Source organism: Solanum stenotomum, chromosome 5 (genome assembly GCF_019186545.1).
Source record: "Solanum stenotomum isolate F172 chromosome 5, ASM1918654v1, whole genome shotgun sequence".
NCBI classification, from domain to species: domain Eukaryota; kingdom Viridiplantae; phylum Streptophyta; class Magnoliopsida; order Solanales; family Solanaceae; genus Solanum; species Solanum stenotomum.
In genome coordinates, this window is record NC_064286.1 from 42183345 (window position 1) to 42201711 (window position 18367).

At 33.8% G+C, this 18367-nt stretch overlaps 1 protein-coding gene across 1 annotated transcript; it reads left to right on the forward strand.

Moving 5' to 3' along the window:
* Positions 1-5009: 5009 nt before the first annotated feature.
* LOC125864864 (probable indole-3-pyruvate monooxygenase YUCCA10) lies at positions 5010-7038 on the forward strand. The gene is made up of 4 exons (XM_049544959.1): positions 5010-5636; positions 5863-6096; positions 6547-6669; positions 6862-7038. Exons 1-4 carry the CDS (start codon positions 5010-5012, stop codon positions 7036-7038), a joined length of 1161 nt encoding a protein of 386 aa, XP_049400916.1.
* Positions 7039-18367: the final 11329 nt, after the last annotated feature.

An 18367-nucleotide genomic window follows, 5' to 3' on the forward strand; every position in this document is an offset into this window, starting at 1 on the left:
TTTGATCCTATGAGGTATGTGAGTTCACACAGCATTGGCTTCGTTCACCCATGCGCCAAACACTAAAAGGTTGAATGTTGGATTGTTCTTGATGCATGTTCTTGCATTGCTTTCGTTCTTGAGTTTGGGATGAGATTAAGGAGTTTCTTGAGATTACAGTGTCGATTATTAGAGTTGTTTGCGTTAGATTCTTGTGTATATGTTTTGGGTATCTGCATCTAAAGAGAAATTGAGAAAAAAGATCATATTTAATCTAATTAAGATCAAAAAATAAGTTGAAAAATTCATCAGCTATGACTGGGGAAAGCTGGAATGGCCCGGCCTTGATGCGCCAGGGAGGCTAGGGCGGCGCACCAGCAGTGCACCAGAAATGGCTCTCTGAACTTTGGTGTTGGCGCGCCCGCCTGAGTCGTCCGCCCCAACCTCTTTTTCATCGGTTAGCCCTTTTGAGTCCTTCTAAAGTGTACTAACACTTCCTATCGATTCTAACTACTCTAAATGACTTCTAAACATCTAGAAATTATCCGTAAACATGAATCATAACCTTGAATCCATATGTTCAAATTCAAGGAAATTTAAGAGCCAAGTCTAGAGAGTTCTTTCAAGAAGTCTTTTTACAAATGTTTTTTAAACTTGTTTTAAGACTTGAGTTTGAGTTGAATAAGAGTATCAAATGAAGTTCATTTCTTCAAAAAGAGTATATGGGAACTAAGTATTCCCAAAGAGTAAATGTCTTCACATTTAAGCAAGAGAGGAAACATTGATTTCCAAGAGAGCCTTTGAGCTAGTTTTTTTTGAGTAATTATCTCAAACCACAGAAAGAGTCTTGCTTTTAAAACATATGTGCTGAATATATTTTGGGAGTAGTATTGAGCACCGATATGGGGACGAGTTCATACTAACTCAAGTCTCCATAAACCATGTAGCCAACGTGGGTAGAAAGAGTCATACTTTTTAGATGATTCCTTAATGCTATTTAGCATAGACTAGTAGGTCCACTTAGTTGAGGCGTTCTATATCCCGGCAAGTTCTAGGACAGTTGTGGCAGCATGGGCGAGACGTTGTATCATCACATAGCTCATAATGATGGTTGTCGGTTAGAGAAACTCCCACAGAATAATATTACTTTATTATATAAATTAAGTTGTTATTGTATTTCTTCAAATACATTGAGTTATTACCTACTGTTTAAATGCTTTATATAAACTGCATTTTTACTGTTGTTTATTTGTGCATTGAGTTGAATATACATTTGTTGAATAAAGCTGAGGTAAGTGTTTCCTTCAGAATTTAGTTCAACCTTATGTCATTTTTAGTTTTCCCCTCGCATGCTCGTACATTAAATGTATTGATGCCATTTGGCCTGCATCTTTTATGATGCAGATACAGGTAACCAGGATCAGCATCCAACACTTCATTGATCCAGTTGAGCATTTCAGAGTCATTTGGTGAGCCTCATTGGTTTCGGAGGATCCTTTTTTACATTGGTTTAGTAGTTTCAGTTGTTAGGATGATCGGGGGTCTTGTCCTGACATCCCTCATAGTTTTAGAGGCTTCATAGACAATTAGCTATAGTTCTTTAGTCCTTGCATTTTAGTTGTTTTGTTTAAAGACTTGAGTTGCTGCTTTGGCTAGATGAATGTTTACTTCTAAAACATTCTAAGATATTAATTGGGTTTTAGTTTACCTTTTAAAGTATTTTAGCAAATTCGGTGGCATTAGAAAGAAGCTTCCAAGACCTTTCATTTAATATCTTATGATCCACCTAACAACTTAAATTGAAATGGGGTAAAAAAAAATATTTAAAATTGAAAATATTTTTAAAAACAAACTTAAATTTTTTTTGAGAGGAGTGGGGGTTCGCGGGTAGGGGGTGGGTGAAAATATAAAAATTTGAAATTGTAAATATTTTTTAAAAACAAACTTAATATTTTTTGGGGGGTAGGNGGGGGGGAGGGGAGGGGGGGCTGGCCCGGGAGGATGAAAAATAAGAATTTGAATTTGAAAATACTTTTTTAGAAACAAACTTTAATTTTTAAATTTTTTTTGGAGGAGTAGGTGGCTGGCAGGGGAGGGGTGGGGTGCAAAATAAAAATTAGAAATTAGAAATTTTTTTTTTAAAACAAACTTAAATTTTTATGGGGGGCTGGGGGTATAGCGGGGGTGGGGGTGAGGGTGGGGTAAAAAAAAATTAAATTTGAAAATATTTTTTTTAAAATAAGCTTTAGATTTATTTTTCAAAAAAAAAATTGTAATTTGAAGTTGGAGGATAGATTTGGAAAATGTTTTCCTTAATTTTTGAAGAGAAGTCATTTTCCTTAAATTCGAGGAAAATAAGTTGATTTGGAAAACATTTTTGAAAACATTTGAGTCAACCAAACATGACAAAATTGAAAAATATTTTCCGAAAAATAATTTCCTTCATACCAAACACACCCTTAATCTTTCTTTGGATTTTCTTTTCAAGAGAAATTTTCCATAGTTGCCTAAGTGTAATCAATTCTTCTATCCTTGAATCACCACTCTCCCTTTAGTCTCCGGTGTACGGATCAATGGTTTGTATTTAAAAATCACGTGAGAATCATATCTTGGCTCCAATAGTCTTTAAATTTAACTTTCTCTAAATGAAGTAAAGTAAAATCAGTTGATGTAGAAAATGGTACAAAATATACAACAAGGGCTCGAAAGTGACCAAGAAAGACGAGCATACACAGGGGCCTAAGCCTGTACCTGGTATCACCAGTACAAGAGTGTCTAAAGTATATAATAAAGCTATATACAATTAGCTTGTCTAATCAAATTAAAGTGAAACTATTTCATAATAGAACACAACTCTTTTGAACAAGTATATATTTAATTTGGTTGTTTTATACTAGTCGTATCATATACTAGTAAAAAAGAAATTCAACAACAACAATATCAAATAAAAAATACTTTCAAGTATTTAAAAATAATTTTCGACATATTTTTTCCATGCCTTCAACTTGTGAACTATCAAAATACACATTGGCAGCATGAAGCCTCTTTTGGAGATAATATTCTACAATTAAAAGAAGTGTTAGTGCTTCAATTCCCATTGATAATCTTTACAAAATATCAAAGTTCAATCTATAGAGGCACCCATTGCAGCCACAAAATCACTAGCTTTATGTCGCCATTGTTTTTGTCACAATAAAATAGAGAATTTAGTATTTAGAATACTAACAATGAAGATGGAATGATATTCTTTTTCTAAAAACACAAGTATGATTTTTAATAAAAATCCTTTCTGGTTTACTTTAGCTTTTCCAGCATTCGCCGCCCCTTCAATAGCCTTTTGTGCGGATCCTGCACCTGCGCTTCCAGACCTCAACGAGATTCCAGTAGACCTTTCTCCTGCGGAAATATCTTTATACAATTTATTTCTAGTTAACGATAAAGTTTTTATATTCTTAAAATAGTCGACCAAATGGACTTTCAATGTTGATGAAGTTTTTATAACTTCAAATATGTTTTAAATTCAGGCGGAGTAGAATAAAAAATACAACAATGTTTTTAGTTAATGATAAACTTTTTATATTCTTCAAATCGTTTGGCCTTAATATTCCTGACGAAGTTTCTATACTCTTCAAATTCAAGTATTCATTCAAACAGAGTGTTAAATAAAATGATGAAGTGTTATATTCTTTCAAACTAAATGCACAATTTGATTTATGTGGTGAAGTTTTTATATTCTTCAATCCAAAGGAGTAGAAAATTAGAAACTTTTAGTCTTTTAAAATTATATACTATCAAATTTCACACGGAGTAGAAAACTACACAAGTTTTAGTTTCCAAACTTCACCATAAAATAATATTTAAAATGTCCTTAAACATCTTTAAAATGGAAATTCACACTTCCCAAAATATGAACCATTTGTTATGCTGCCAATTTGCATAAGTGGAATCTCATTATTGATGACAACCTATTCATTTGAATTTGCACCAGACTTATTTGTTCTTTACTTCCTCGGCCACACTCAATAAGTTAAAGCATTAACGATTGCAAATAATCAGACCAGTAGCATATTAAAATAGTAATGTTCATCCTAAAGTTCTTTTATGATAGGATAAATTGATTCTCTTTCTCATTTTTTCTCCAACAAAGTAGAACACTACCAACCGTAAAATAATTTCCTAAGATTGTTGTTAATTGTATTACTAAAATATTTAGAATAACAACTTTCAAGAAATTGATAAGAAACAACAAAGTATAATTAAAATTTTCAAACCAGAACCTCAAAACCAGTAAATAGAAAAGAACCTGACAAAATATTTTTCTCTAGAAAGAAAATCGAACCCGCTGAACCCACTTGTTTTCTTAAGGAAATTATTCCCCTCAAATACCCCAAGGTTAATGAAATATTTCTTCCATAATAGAATGATTTTCCTCACCGGTGTATTGGTACATAAAACCACGGTATCAGCGAACTACTCGACAACAGTAATGTACACAAGAATTTGTTTGTGGAGAAGAAGAAGTTGTGAAGTTCAAAATCCTCTTCTGGGAAAATTAGAGGAAGCTCCTCTATTATTATTAATAAAACAAAAAAAACAAAGGGTAATGTGAATAAGTGCTTATTGTTCCTTATCGGAAATCACAACCCTTAGGGAAAACTCAAAAGTCAGAACACTTTGTAAAAGTTACAACCTTATGAAAAAGTCACAACTTTTCCTAAAAGTCAGAACTCTTCATAAAGTCATAACCTTACGGAAAATTCGCAACTCTTCATAAAAGTTACAACTCATCAAAAAGTCATAACTCTTCATAAAAGTTGCAACTTTTCACAAAAGTCACACAACTTTTCACAAAAGTCACAACTTTTTGTAAAAGTTATAACTCTTCACAACTATAAATATCATTTTTATTCTTTTTGAAGACCATATGTACACATACCTCATTGTCTAAATTCCCCTTTCTTGAAATCTTGTTGCAATTTATTTTTCAACAATCCTAAAAAAGACTTGTTTAATTTTCTGAAAATTTTGAAATGGCTAATTTTTCAAAGGAAGAACTTGATGTTGTTGTGGTTGGAGCTGGTCCATCAGGTATCGCCATTTCTGCTTGTTTGAACAAATATGGCATAAAAAATATTGTGTTAGAAAAAGAAGATTGTTGTGCCTATTTGTGGAAGAAAAAAACTTATGATAGACTTCACTTGCATTTATCTAAAAAGATTTGTTCATTGCCTTTTATGCCACATGCAACTTCATCACCTAAGTATTTGTCAAAAAATGAATTTATTCAATACTTAGATGAGTATGTTGAGCATTTCAACATCAAACCAAAATTTCAAACTTGTGTTGAATTAGCCTTTTACAACAATGAGGAGAAGAAATGGAATGTCAAATCAAGAAATGTGGCTAGCGGAGAAATGGAATTGTATGCTTGTGATTTCTTGATTTTGGCTACTGGAGAAAACAATGAAGGTTATATTCCAAATGTGGTAGGGATAGAAAATTTCAAAGGCAACATAATTCATTCAAGTGACTATAAATCAGGCGAACAATATAAAGATAAAAAAGTATTGGTCATTGGATCTGGAAATTCTGGGATGGAAATAGCTTTTGATCTTTCAAATTATGGAAGTCACACATCAATTGTTGTTAGGAGCCCAGTAAGTCTCTCTGTCTCTCTATACCTAATCTTTACTTTATTTTTTTTTTGTTTGCATGCATGTAGATTTGATTTTGTTTTGTTTGCATCCATGTTCTCCGAAAGTACTATAATTTTTCTATAGTTAGATGATGCAAGTTTTGCATATGCACAATCAATTATATTTTTTATACATATAATTGTTAATTGTAAATTATTTCATTTATATTGTCCTAATATGTTTGCAGATTCATGTTGTAACAAGGGAAATGGTGCATATTGGAATGGTGTTGCTAAAATATCTACCAATATCTTTGGTTGATACTATGATTTCAAAGTTTGCGAAGTTTAAATTTGGAAATTTGGAAAAATTTGGAATACCACAGCCAGAAGAAGGTCCATTTTCAATTAAAATCTCAAAAGGTACATCCCCTGTAATTGATGTTGGTGCCATTGGCAAGATTAAACTTGAAGAGATTAAGGTACGATACTATATTTATTTATCTTCATTCTATTTTGAGAAATATCATGTTAAAAACTGATGTCTTGAGTTGGTCCGAGGACTTTGGTATGATGTTAAGAGCACAACCTATGATGTGTAGTTAGGGGCACATCACGAGTTCAAATTCGATTACAACCAAAACCCTAAAACTTTGAAAAACATCAAGGTTACCATTCAATATGCATAACTAGTAAAGATTTTGGGATATAAATTAACAAATTGTGTATAGTTTTTGTATTGTGGGTAAAATATAACCTGTTGTAGTAGGAGTTGTCTACCTTATTTTTTAATCAACTAATTTCTACTATCATGGGCAGAAATGGGCGTATCCACCATTATATTTATGGAATCGATAAAATTAAGTAATTTTAGCTCAAATATATAGAAGTTAAATCCGTGTGGTTTATGGATTTGGTGAATTATTAATTAGGTACTTCCTGGAATATCAGAAATAAAGGAACATACAATAATGTTTGAGAATGGGGAAGAACGTCAATTTGATGCAATCATATTTGCTACAGGATACAAGAATGTTGCTACCAAATGGCTAAAGGTAAGTTTTGCAAATTATCACTATAATCTTTTCTTTTTTTAATTCTAATTTTAAGTCTTGAAATTGTTCCACTTGTCTGTAAATATCACGTTCAGATATGTTTTTCTCCAACCTGGTTACTAATTTTACTTCGTATAAGTTCACTATCATTATCTAAAATATGTACAACTTTATTACTTTTTATGTACTCAGGATTATAGCTCTATATTTTTCGATGATGGAACACTGATGAATGAATTTCCAAATCATTGGAAAGGAGAGAATGGGCTCTACTGTGCTGGATTTTCAAAGAGAGGGCTTGCTGGTATTTCAATGGATGCTATAACTATTGTTGATGATATTAAGACTGTTAGAGGAGACAAAATCTGACATCCATTAATATACAGACTATGTTGTTAAATATATTTGCCTGACTCGGCAGGATGCTTGTGCACCATGATTTACTTTTTACTATGTCGTTAGATTCACTGGCCTTATGCGAATCCAAGATATTTAGTGCATCGGCCTTGTTTGTTTTAGTCTGTTTTTGTTGGAATTTAATTTCTATTGTCATAGAAATTTGATGGAACTTTTCTGTTTTTTTTTCTTTGCTAATTATTTTTTAATTTTTATTACGATTGTGTGGGGACCAATTGGCTGGCACACACTTCAACTTTAACTCTAGTCTCTACTCTCTACCCACCAAATTGGGCAACTTATATTTAAGACATTATATAACCATGTAGGAATAAGTATGGGATTTAGAGAATCCCGAATGTTAGAAATTTGCCTTAAAGACAAATGATTTTGTTACTGGTAAATCCAATTGACATATACTCTTGAACCAAAGGTACTAGAAACCTTATATTTCCTATTTTTAAAGTTTTAATAGTTAGAATAAATTTCAGTGCTCATTTACTGTGAGCTCATTCAGTAAAGTCAATCTAGAAAGAGAGATTTGTAACATTCCATCTCGTGAGATCATTGCTAAGTCAATTTGTACAAAATGTCCTAACAAACCAGTACAATAACAAGAGGGTGACGAGGGGTACATTACCTAGCTCATATGACATACTCCATAAGTTCCAGCAAGAACGTTCAACTATATACGATCAACTTACTTCATTCGGAACGAAATGGTTCATTTAGCTTCCTCCCTAATCTCCTATCTGCATTTTGACCATTTAGCATTAGGTGCATATATATGCAGAAGAATATGTTCCTCCCGGTGTTTCTTTTGATCTTTTCCTTTTTGTCAAGATAGAGTTTGGTAGTGCACTATCCTATTTGTTTGTCCCCAATTCACTAAAGATGGTTTTCCCTAAATTTTGGTAGACTGTTTTCCTTTTGACAAGGGAGAGTCAGGTGGTCCACCATCCTCCTTGGGCTGTCCTTAGGTGGCCCACCATCCTCCTTGGGCTATCCCTAACTCACTGAACGTACTCCTTCCCACATTCAGTAGAATATTTTCCTTTTGACTATCTGCAGCTCATTGAAGTTAATCCTTCCAAACCTTCGGTAGACTATTTTCTTTTTTTCTCGATAAGTTTAGAAGGTATAGTTGATTGAGTTCCTTTGTGGCCTTCTTTACTTTGATCCTCCTTCTTGATATCTCTACGAGGAAGAGTGGTTGTATTTCCATCTTCTATAATGTACCTTGTCTCAGAACCGTCTTGAAAGGGAACTGCACAACCAAACAACTGATGTTTTATTTTAATGTGGGTATTTCGACAAGGCCATCCATAAATGCAGAAATGTATTTGCCAATACGCTCGATACACAAATATTGTCACGACTCGATTTCTCAGGTCATGATGACACCTACTACACCCCACTAGTAGGTAAACCTAACCCTTAGCCCAGAGCCATAAGCTACGGACTACCAAGAGGAAGCCAACAACAAGGAGTAAAATGCTTATAACAAAACAAATAAAAGATAATCGAAGAAAACAATACAAGAACCATCCCAAGACCTGGCATTTGTAAGTAGTTGAGCATCTAATCCAAAATAAGAATTCAAGATTTTTTTACAAATACAACATAAGTACAGGTTGTCTTTGAATAAAATATAAAGACTAATCCTACCAAAAACATATGGAAACCGGTAGCTCTAGACGCCAGGAGATCACCCTAATTCCTGAAACTCCAAGCTGCACCGCACGACTCCGAATCAACGGCGATAAATGAAACTGCAATCTGCTGAGGGCAAAAGTGTAGTTTGTGTACCAAAATGGTACTCAATAGGCAACAGACGACTGAGCTAAAAATATAACACAAGCATAAACAACAAGTAATAAGGACAACATAGCACAATTAACTAAACAAAAGATTCTAAAGTAGACAAACAATAAAGGGAAGAAACATAATACAAGGGGTGAGAAACCGAGTCAAGAATATACCAGGAACGCAAGCCATAAACCTATTCGCAAGAAACTATGGTACCAAGTCACTACCCAGGGTTAGAGGATCCACAACCACAATTCTTCACTCCAAAACCGATCACCTAACAAGAAAACAATAACATAAAAATATGTAGTATACTAGTGATAGGCAATGCATATGAATGGAGAGGATGGAATAAAACCATAAGAGAAGTGTAACAAATCTGAACCCAAGAAATGAAAATCGGGCTCCCAGCCTAAGTAACTACGACCAGAGTGGAGTCCCAGCCTAGCTAGCAAGAGTGAAAAATCATTCTATGCCGCCTTGCCAGTCAGCCCACTCCAAGCCCAGCTAGCAAGAGTGACTCGGGGGCATGCTGACTCCGAAGAGGATCTCATTTTATCGAAGCCACCCAGCCACACAGTCCATTGCAAAGAGCGAAATCCGCATATCTAGTAAGAGTGACTCGAGAACCTGTTGACTCCGAAGAGGATCTCAAAGTCGCCAGGATCATGCAAGATAGAATGTTGAAGCGCTGGCTAGTCAAGTAAAATTAATTGACCACATCACAGGTGCCTCTAAAATTTAAAGACAATAAATTAAGTTGTCTAGGTGGTACGACTCCTGTTAAAATAAGCTTAGGATAAATGCCTAATAAACCAGTATTTCATCAACAATGATAAATATGCCAATGCATGAACGAGGATCGAACCATAAAAATCCATGAGAATGAACAAATAATGCAATGCATGTCGTAACCAACATTCAAACAAGGACCTCAAGTCAAATACCAATACAATAAAAAAAATACGCTACCAAATGAAAGAGTACTAACCTAGGATCTGACATGTTCTCGAATACGGCCTTGGGCCCAACAATATAACCTAGCTCAAAAGAGTATAACAAGTTTACCACTAAACCACAAGGAAGTGACCAAATAAATGATGTCAAATCAATAAAAAGGGGACAAAACTCAAGGGACGACACCCTACCCAAATCATCATGCTTCAGTCCTTGAGTGAGCATAAGGGTAAACTCAAAGCTACGATGAGCCACCAAGATCGCAAGCACCAACTTAAGGAGAATACCTCAATACAAGCCCTACAGGGAGCAAATCATAACTACGAGGATCGTAAAACACAATCTAAACCACCTAAGGTCCAACCTAATCTAAGGCCATGAAGCACCAATACTAACAAGGGTAACCAAGATCATCTACAACACAAGCGAAGCTACAAGCCTAAACTAAGGATCCCAACACCCATACTAATCTTAAGGCTCCTACAGAATCAAGAAAAGATGGAATAACGAAAGGAAAGCTAAACATCCGGCAATTACCATCCATAATTACATGAAAGTTATACTAGGCATTATCTAAGAATCTCAACCAAGAAAGTAAACAAAAGCCTACCTCAAAGCCAATCTCGATCTCTTTGAATCCACCACACATGACCTATCTGCTTCTGAAAAACCTCTAAACAACACCACATTATCAAATTACGGATCCCAATGTCATTATAGACGTTTCCCACTAAAATTACAACAATATGAAATGGATCCAAAATTGAGTAGAAAATGAGAATGTGGGACCTACAAAAGGAATCATGAAATTAACTCTGTAAAAAGGTCCTTATCGACTAATAGAGCTTGTTCCCTGAAATGGAACACAATTCCACTACTAAACAATAAAAAGAGCGAAAAACAAAGAAAATGACCTGGAGGGTCAATACAAGATCCACTACTAAAAGGACTTTCATCTGCGAAAGTAGAAGTATAGACACATCCATAGGGCACGAATAAAGGAGGATACTGGGTCAACATGTTCAACCAGACCCTCAGACACCCTCTCGAATCAAACAAGGCCATCACAAAACTCAATTAAGCTAAGTGGAAAATTCTCAAATTCACTTTAAAACTCTATAAAATTCTCCAAAACCATTTTGGCTCCAACTCTCACCTAACTAACTCAAACTTTCCTAAAAGAACTAGATTCATCTAAACACGGAGGAATAACGACAACCAAAACAAGGAACTCTGCATAAGGCAAGGCCAAAAAAACACATTTGGCTCTCAAAGATCAACAAATCCAACTGAAACAAAATATTTTGAAGCTAACTAGGCTAATCCAAAAGGAAAGCCATCCTGCAAACAACAAGTTTGCATTATGCCCGGCACCAAAGACCTACTCGAAGAAAAGGAACTCCTGAAAAATCTACAACATAAGTCCACAAGATGTTCTACCACCGAAAATATGAACCAACCATCCATCTCGAAAGGAAAACAAGACAGCAGGTAACGTATCAACATAGTCAATTAGCCGGTAGTGGCTCTTGGGTATCAAGTCCCATCATAAACCACGCAAGCTAATGCATGACAAAAGTGAACCACACATCCTAAACTAGAACCAACTCATAGATTCCATGAATTACTTTGACCCCGTCCTGAAGGTGATTTTTCTTAGAAAATTTCCATTTCCAAGTAGAAGATAAATTTTGAAATAACCAATAAACACCAACATTCCAATTCTAAATCACATACCAATCTCGAGAGCAATCAACTTAGCAGCAATGAACCAAAACTAGTATCAACAAGGCTTAAAAAAAATCACAAGGAGTCACACCTCCAAATTCCGGTTAGCCATAACAAAAATCCAAGACCACAAGAAGAGGACGAATCCAAAAGGATCCAGAATAGAAAAAACACAACTCCACAAATGAGAAGAGACTAGGGAAAAAGGAGAAATCAACAACAACTACAGAAGGAACCCAACACAAAACTCCAACAACTAGAAAATTCCCAACTACTACCCAAAATGGATGACACACAACTTACCCAACCACCTAAGCCAACTAGTCCCAACAACACACAAATCTCACACTGGGCAAGGCTTGTCTAGCCACCTATCAGACAAGGATCAGTATCACGGAAAAAACACAAAACATGGGTGGAAAAAGGGAAACCAGCAATCCCAAGACAGAAACCAAAATAGGACTAGCAAGGAAAAAACATAGGGAGTTACCCAACCACTACTCCCAATCAAAGCAACAAAGGAACTAAAGGGGTAAAACCACAAAATCGCATACAAAGAAGGGACACTTAGACCAAAATAAGACTAGCAAGGTAATGACAAGAGGAGTTACCCAACCATTACTCCTAATCAATGCAACACGGAAACTCAAGGGATAAAACCAAAAAATCACATACAAAGAAGGGACACTTGGAGACTCGACCTCTGGCCGGCCTACAGAAGCATAAAATAGCTCAATCTGAATAATAGATGTAACACTAGCAACACCAAAGGCACCACATTTGACTTAAGGTACTGAAAACCCATGAGACTGATCTAACTTTGTACACATAATCATGGTCTCATGTTAGGGACAAGATGTAGATTGATCTAACTTAGTACTCATAACTTAGTAACTCTAACTGGTTGTCTATGAAATCTAAACTAATACTTGTTATTACTCTATATTTCTAAAATATAAGAATAGAAACTTCATATGAAACAATAAAGTTCAAGGAATATTTTCAAAAAACCAGAAAATTAAAACCAGTAAACAAAAAAGAACCCGAAAAATATTTTTCTCAAGGAAGAAAATCGAGCTCACTAAATGACATGGGGAGTTACCCAACCACATCCCTAATCAATGCAACACGGAAACTCAAGGGGTAAAACTAAAAAATCGCATACAAAGAAGGGACACTTGGAAACTCGACCTCTGGCCGGCCTACAGAAGCATAGAATGGATCATCTCCGACCTCAAACTGAATAACAGATGTAGCACTAGCAACACCAAAGGCACCACCTTTGACTTAAGATACTGAAAACCCATGAGACAGATCTAACTTAGTACCTATAACTTAGTAGCTCTAACTGACTGTCTATGAAATTTATACTAATACTTATTGTTACTCTATATTTCGAAAATACTAAGAACAAAAACTTCATATGAAACAATAAAGTTCAAAGAATATTTTCAAAAACCAGAAAATTAAAACCAGTAAACAAAACCTGAAAAATATTTTTCTCAAGGAAGAAAATTGAGCCCACTAAATCACATGGGAAGTTACCCAACCACTACTCCTAATCAATGCAACACAGAAACTCAAGGAGTAAAACGGAAAAATTGCATACAAAGAAGGGACACTTGGAGACTCGACCTCTGGCCGGCCTACAGAAGCATATAATGGATCATCTCTGACCTCAACCTTACTAATATATGTAGCACTAGTAATACCAAAGGCACCACCTTTGACTTAAGGTACTAAAAACCCATGAGACTGATCTAACTTTGTACCCATAATCATGGTCTCATGTTAGGGACAAGATGTAGACTGATCTAACTTAGTTCCCATAACTTAGTAACTCTAACTGACTGTCTATGAAATCTATACTAATACTTGTTACTCTATATATCTAAAATACTAAGAACAGAAACTTCATATGAAACAATCAATTCCAAGGTATATTTTCAAAAACCAAAAATTAAAACCAGTTAACAAAAAAGAACATGAAAAATATTTTTCTCAAGGAAGAAAATCGAGCTCACTAAATGCACAATGTTTTCTTAAGAAATTTATTCCCTTCTAGTACATGAGGTTAGGGAATATATCCTCCCAAGATAGAACAATCTTACTCACTAGTGTATTGGAACCTAAAACTACGGTATTAGTGAACCACTCAAAGATAGTAAAGTACACTAAAATTTCTTTGTGCAGAATAAGAAGAAGTTCAAAAAATTTGTTTGTTAAAAAATGAGAGGAAACCCCTTTATTTATGGATAAAAAAGGGTATGGAAATAATTGTTTATTGTGTCTTATTAAAAAGGCCACAACTCTTTACAAAAGTCAAAAGTCGTAACCCTTCGTAAAAGTTACAGTCTTACGGAAAAGTCACAAATTTTCTTAAATGTCACAACCATTCATAAAAGTCACAACTCTTCATAAAAGCCGCAACTTTTCATAAAAGTCACAACTTTTTATCAAAGTCACAACTCTTCATAAAAGTCACAACTCTTTATAAAAGCTGCAACTCTTCTAAAAAGTCACAACTCTTCATAAAAGCTGCAATTCTTCCGAAAAGTCACAACTCTTCATTTTCCATTCACACCTTTTAAAACCCAATAATCCTCTGAATGAATGGGAATGACTCTAAGAAAAAGAAACAAACAAGTGTGTATTTTTAAAGTAAGAATTAATTGCATCTAAATAAGTATGTTTCCCTTTAAACTTCCGTAGTAAACATATGTCAGATATACTCAGTCAATCGATAGATTTAATATTTTGAACCGTCAAGCTTTGGTGTACACCTAGACAACCACATGTCACACAATCAATCTTTTACCTTCTATGGTTCTCACAGTTGTGTTTGTTTCAGCCATGAACACCTCATGGTTCATGAGTGTATAGAGAATAGGCTTTTACAATCATCCTCTTTGAAGCGGCTTACACTTCACACTCACATAAGTGATTCCTAACCGTGTCATCATGTAGATACACTATTTGATCAAATGTGTGAAAATTATAAACCATTAAAAATTTAAGTTTTATTAACTCGTTAAAAAGACTTAATGTTTTATCCTTTTTCTTAAACATTGTTTTCATCACAATAATGGATTGAGTTATTTGATACCATTGAACCGTTAGTCACAAATTTGTTTGATCTTCTTGAACTTATCACTTGGAATCTCCAGTCTACTAGATAGAGTTACCACCATGATGACTTATCCTAAGCCTTAAACTCATTTCCTTAGATGATCTTCCATTTCTTTCTTCAATTAGGCCTTTTTTTGTAAGTGGATCTGACACATTATTCTTTTACTTCACATAGTCAATTGTGAAAGAACCACTAGAGAGTAATTCACTAACGGTATTATGTCTACGTCTTATATGATGAGACTTTCCGTTATACATAATTCTCCATGACCTACCTATTGCAGCTTGATGATCACAGCATATGCATACTGGTGCCAAAGGTTTGGGTCAAAAAGAAATATCTTTCAAGAAATTTGGGAGTCATTCAGCTTCTTCATCGGTCTTATCTAGAGTGATAAACTCAGATTCCATCGTAGAGCAAGTGATGCGTGTTTGTTTGGAAGATTTATAGGAGACCGACCCTCTACCAAGAGTAAATACATATCCACTCATGAATTTTACTTCATTTGACCTGGTAATCCAATCTGTATCTTTATATCCTTCCAATACTATTGGTTTTTGTTATAATGCAAAGCATAGTTTTGAGTATGTTTTAAATACTCAAAAACTCTTTTTATTGTGTCATCCTATAAGTTTGATTGGGATTATTCGTGAACTGTCTCAGTCTAATTATAATAGCACATATGATATTTGATCGTGTACACTTTGTGATATACATCGTACTTAAAATATTCTAGCATAATTCAATTGTGAGTCACTTTCACCTTCATTCTTTTAAAGTGCAAAGCTCATATTTATTGAAATCTTGACAGTAATGAAATACAAATATTTGAACTTATCAAGTACCTTTGCAATGAAATGAGATTGCCACAATGCTAAAATCTTGTGGAGTTCTAAGAATTCTTATACCTAAGATAACATCAATAACTCCAATTTCTTTCATATTTAAATTTGCTTTCTAGCATACACTTAGTAGCATTTATGTCAGAACTGTTTGTACTGATGATCAACATGCCATCAACATAAAACCAAACAAATATCTTATGATTTGGAGTGTCTTTAATGTAAACAAATTTATCATCTCCATTAATCTTAAATACATTTCTCGATATGGTTTTGTCAAACTTCGTATGCCATTATTTGGGTGCTTCCTTTAGTTCATAGAGTGACTTAACAAGTTTGCAACCCTCTTTTTCTTTGTTAGGAACCACAAAACCCTCGGGTTATCCATGTAAATTTCTTCCTCCAAGGTCACATACTGCAGGTAATGCAATTAACATCCGAATGAATGCAATCTTAGTTACTGGAGAGTATGTGTTGAAATAATCAAGATCTTATTTTTGTCTATTTAGCCTTTGACAATAAGCCTTACTTAGTATTTGTCAATAGTTCCATCGACTTTCATTTTCCTTTATTTGAAGATACACTCTCAAACCAAAGGTTTATTTCATAAGAAAGATCAACCAACTTTCAAGTATCATTGCTCGTGATTGAATCAATCTCACAATTGATAACCTCTTTCCAAAAAGACGATTCCATAGAAGACATAACTTCTTTGAATGTATGAAACTCATTTTTAAGAAGAACTGTTACAAAATCATATATGAAGGAAGTAGATGTCCTTAATATATATATATATATATATATATATATATATATTGGCTTCTTTGATTCAATGCCTTGTTTGTATTTATTATTTTGATGGTCATATTTATTTTTTTCAGTAACTTTCTTGTAAAATTTATCATATATGCTCCAATTGTTTTTATGGATACACAAAATAAATTACAATATAACCAAAAAAGTTTTAAATTTTTTTCTTTTTTCATTCACAATTTTTTTATTTCTCATAATTTTACATTACAAAAGAAAGATTTTTTAAAAAAAAAAAAGAAAAAAAAATTATGTGTGAAAAAAATCATATATAGTGGCCCTACATGAATTTTTTTGAAATCAAAAATCAAAAAATAAGTTTAAAATTAAGTTTTCACTTCATTAGATAAAGGGTATATGTGAGCCACTTTTGTAACGGTCGGGGTATATGAGCAACTTTTATAATTGCAGGGGTATATATATGTGAGTCACTTTTATAACAAGAGGTGTACCAACTTTTAATGATAAAGTTGAGGGGTAAACCAGAACCTGTTGTCGTCTTTTCATACTTTTGGGCCTGTTTGGAAAGTCACCATGGTGATTGGATTTAGTGTAATTTGGTGTACGGATGGCAATGGGGTGGGGCGGGGCGGTTGCAGGGAAAACCCGCATAAATCCGCGGAGACTTTAATCCGCCCCACATCACCCCACATAGACTAATTTACTATTTTCAACCCGCCCCACATTAACCCCACCCTGCATAAAGCCGCCCTGCATAAATTTTCTTATTATTTTTTTTCGCTTTGTTATTTAGCTTTAACATTTGACTATAATTTTTTTGATTATGAAATACAAATAAAAATTTAACATGCTGCAGCTCAGATTCAAATTTAACAAAAGGTAAAATAATAATAATAATAATAATAATAAAATAAAAAAAATAAAAAACATCAACAGTTACATAGTTGTAGAGGCTAGAGGTTAAGATTAGGTTAGAGCATCAACAATTACACGGTAAACCCGTACCCGCTCCGCCCCACTAATAATTAGAAAAAATCTATTTCAACTCGCCCCGCACCCGCAATTATGTCCTCTGCCCCGCCCCGCATAGGCCTAAACCCGCTCCGCTCCACACCCGCCCTGCCCCATTGCCATCCCTAATTTGGTGTAATTACACTCTAACATATTTGGTTGGCCATGTAATTACTTGATCAAACATGTAATTGGAAGTAATTGACATATGTGGTAATTGAACTCTCCTATTCTCAGGAGACGTTGTGAATTGCTGGTAATTACATGGTATAATTACGAGCTAGTTACTTTTTTATTTCTTCTTTTTATTTTTTGTTTTAAATTAAGTTTTGTTATATCATTTTAAATTATTTTTTATTTTTATTATTCTAAAAATATATTTTTTATTTTTTATTATTTATATTTCATTTTATTTGCATTCTCAACCTTTACTTCTTGTGATTCCATGCGATCTTTCATATTATATATTTTATTTATTTATTTTATGTTTATATTTTTCACCAAACTGATCTGATTCAGTTTTCGCATCCTGTTTACATGCGATTTGGCGGGTCATCCTGCGGGATGAGGGACAAGCGGTGGAAGAGGAAAGTTTCGTCATGGATATAGGTATCCTAATCCTAAGGGAGCAAGGGATCTAAATCATTAACATAATTTTGTTAGTATTCTAATTTTTTAATTGAAGGAAAATTCATTGTTAAACAAGGTTATAGATTTACGTTTTTTCTTTTCTTTTAAATCACATTTATGTACGTTAGGTTGAAATTTCACAAAAGAGTATTATATCAAATTTCTTTTCGGATTTAGAACTTATGTTATATTTTCAATTACATTTATTTTGGTAGTATTGACTTGATATTTCACATTGTAAGTCATTTATTTTTTAGCTAGATATGATAGATTATCTTTTTGTTAAATATTTCTATAATTTATGACATTATATTTATAATATTAATCTTTTTGTAATATGTATTTTAGGATGTTCATAGAAATCTTGTACTTTTAGTTTTTGTTATAAATTTACTTAATATATACTAATTTTGAAAAACATAAA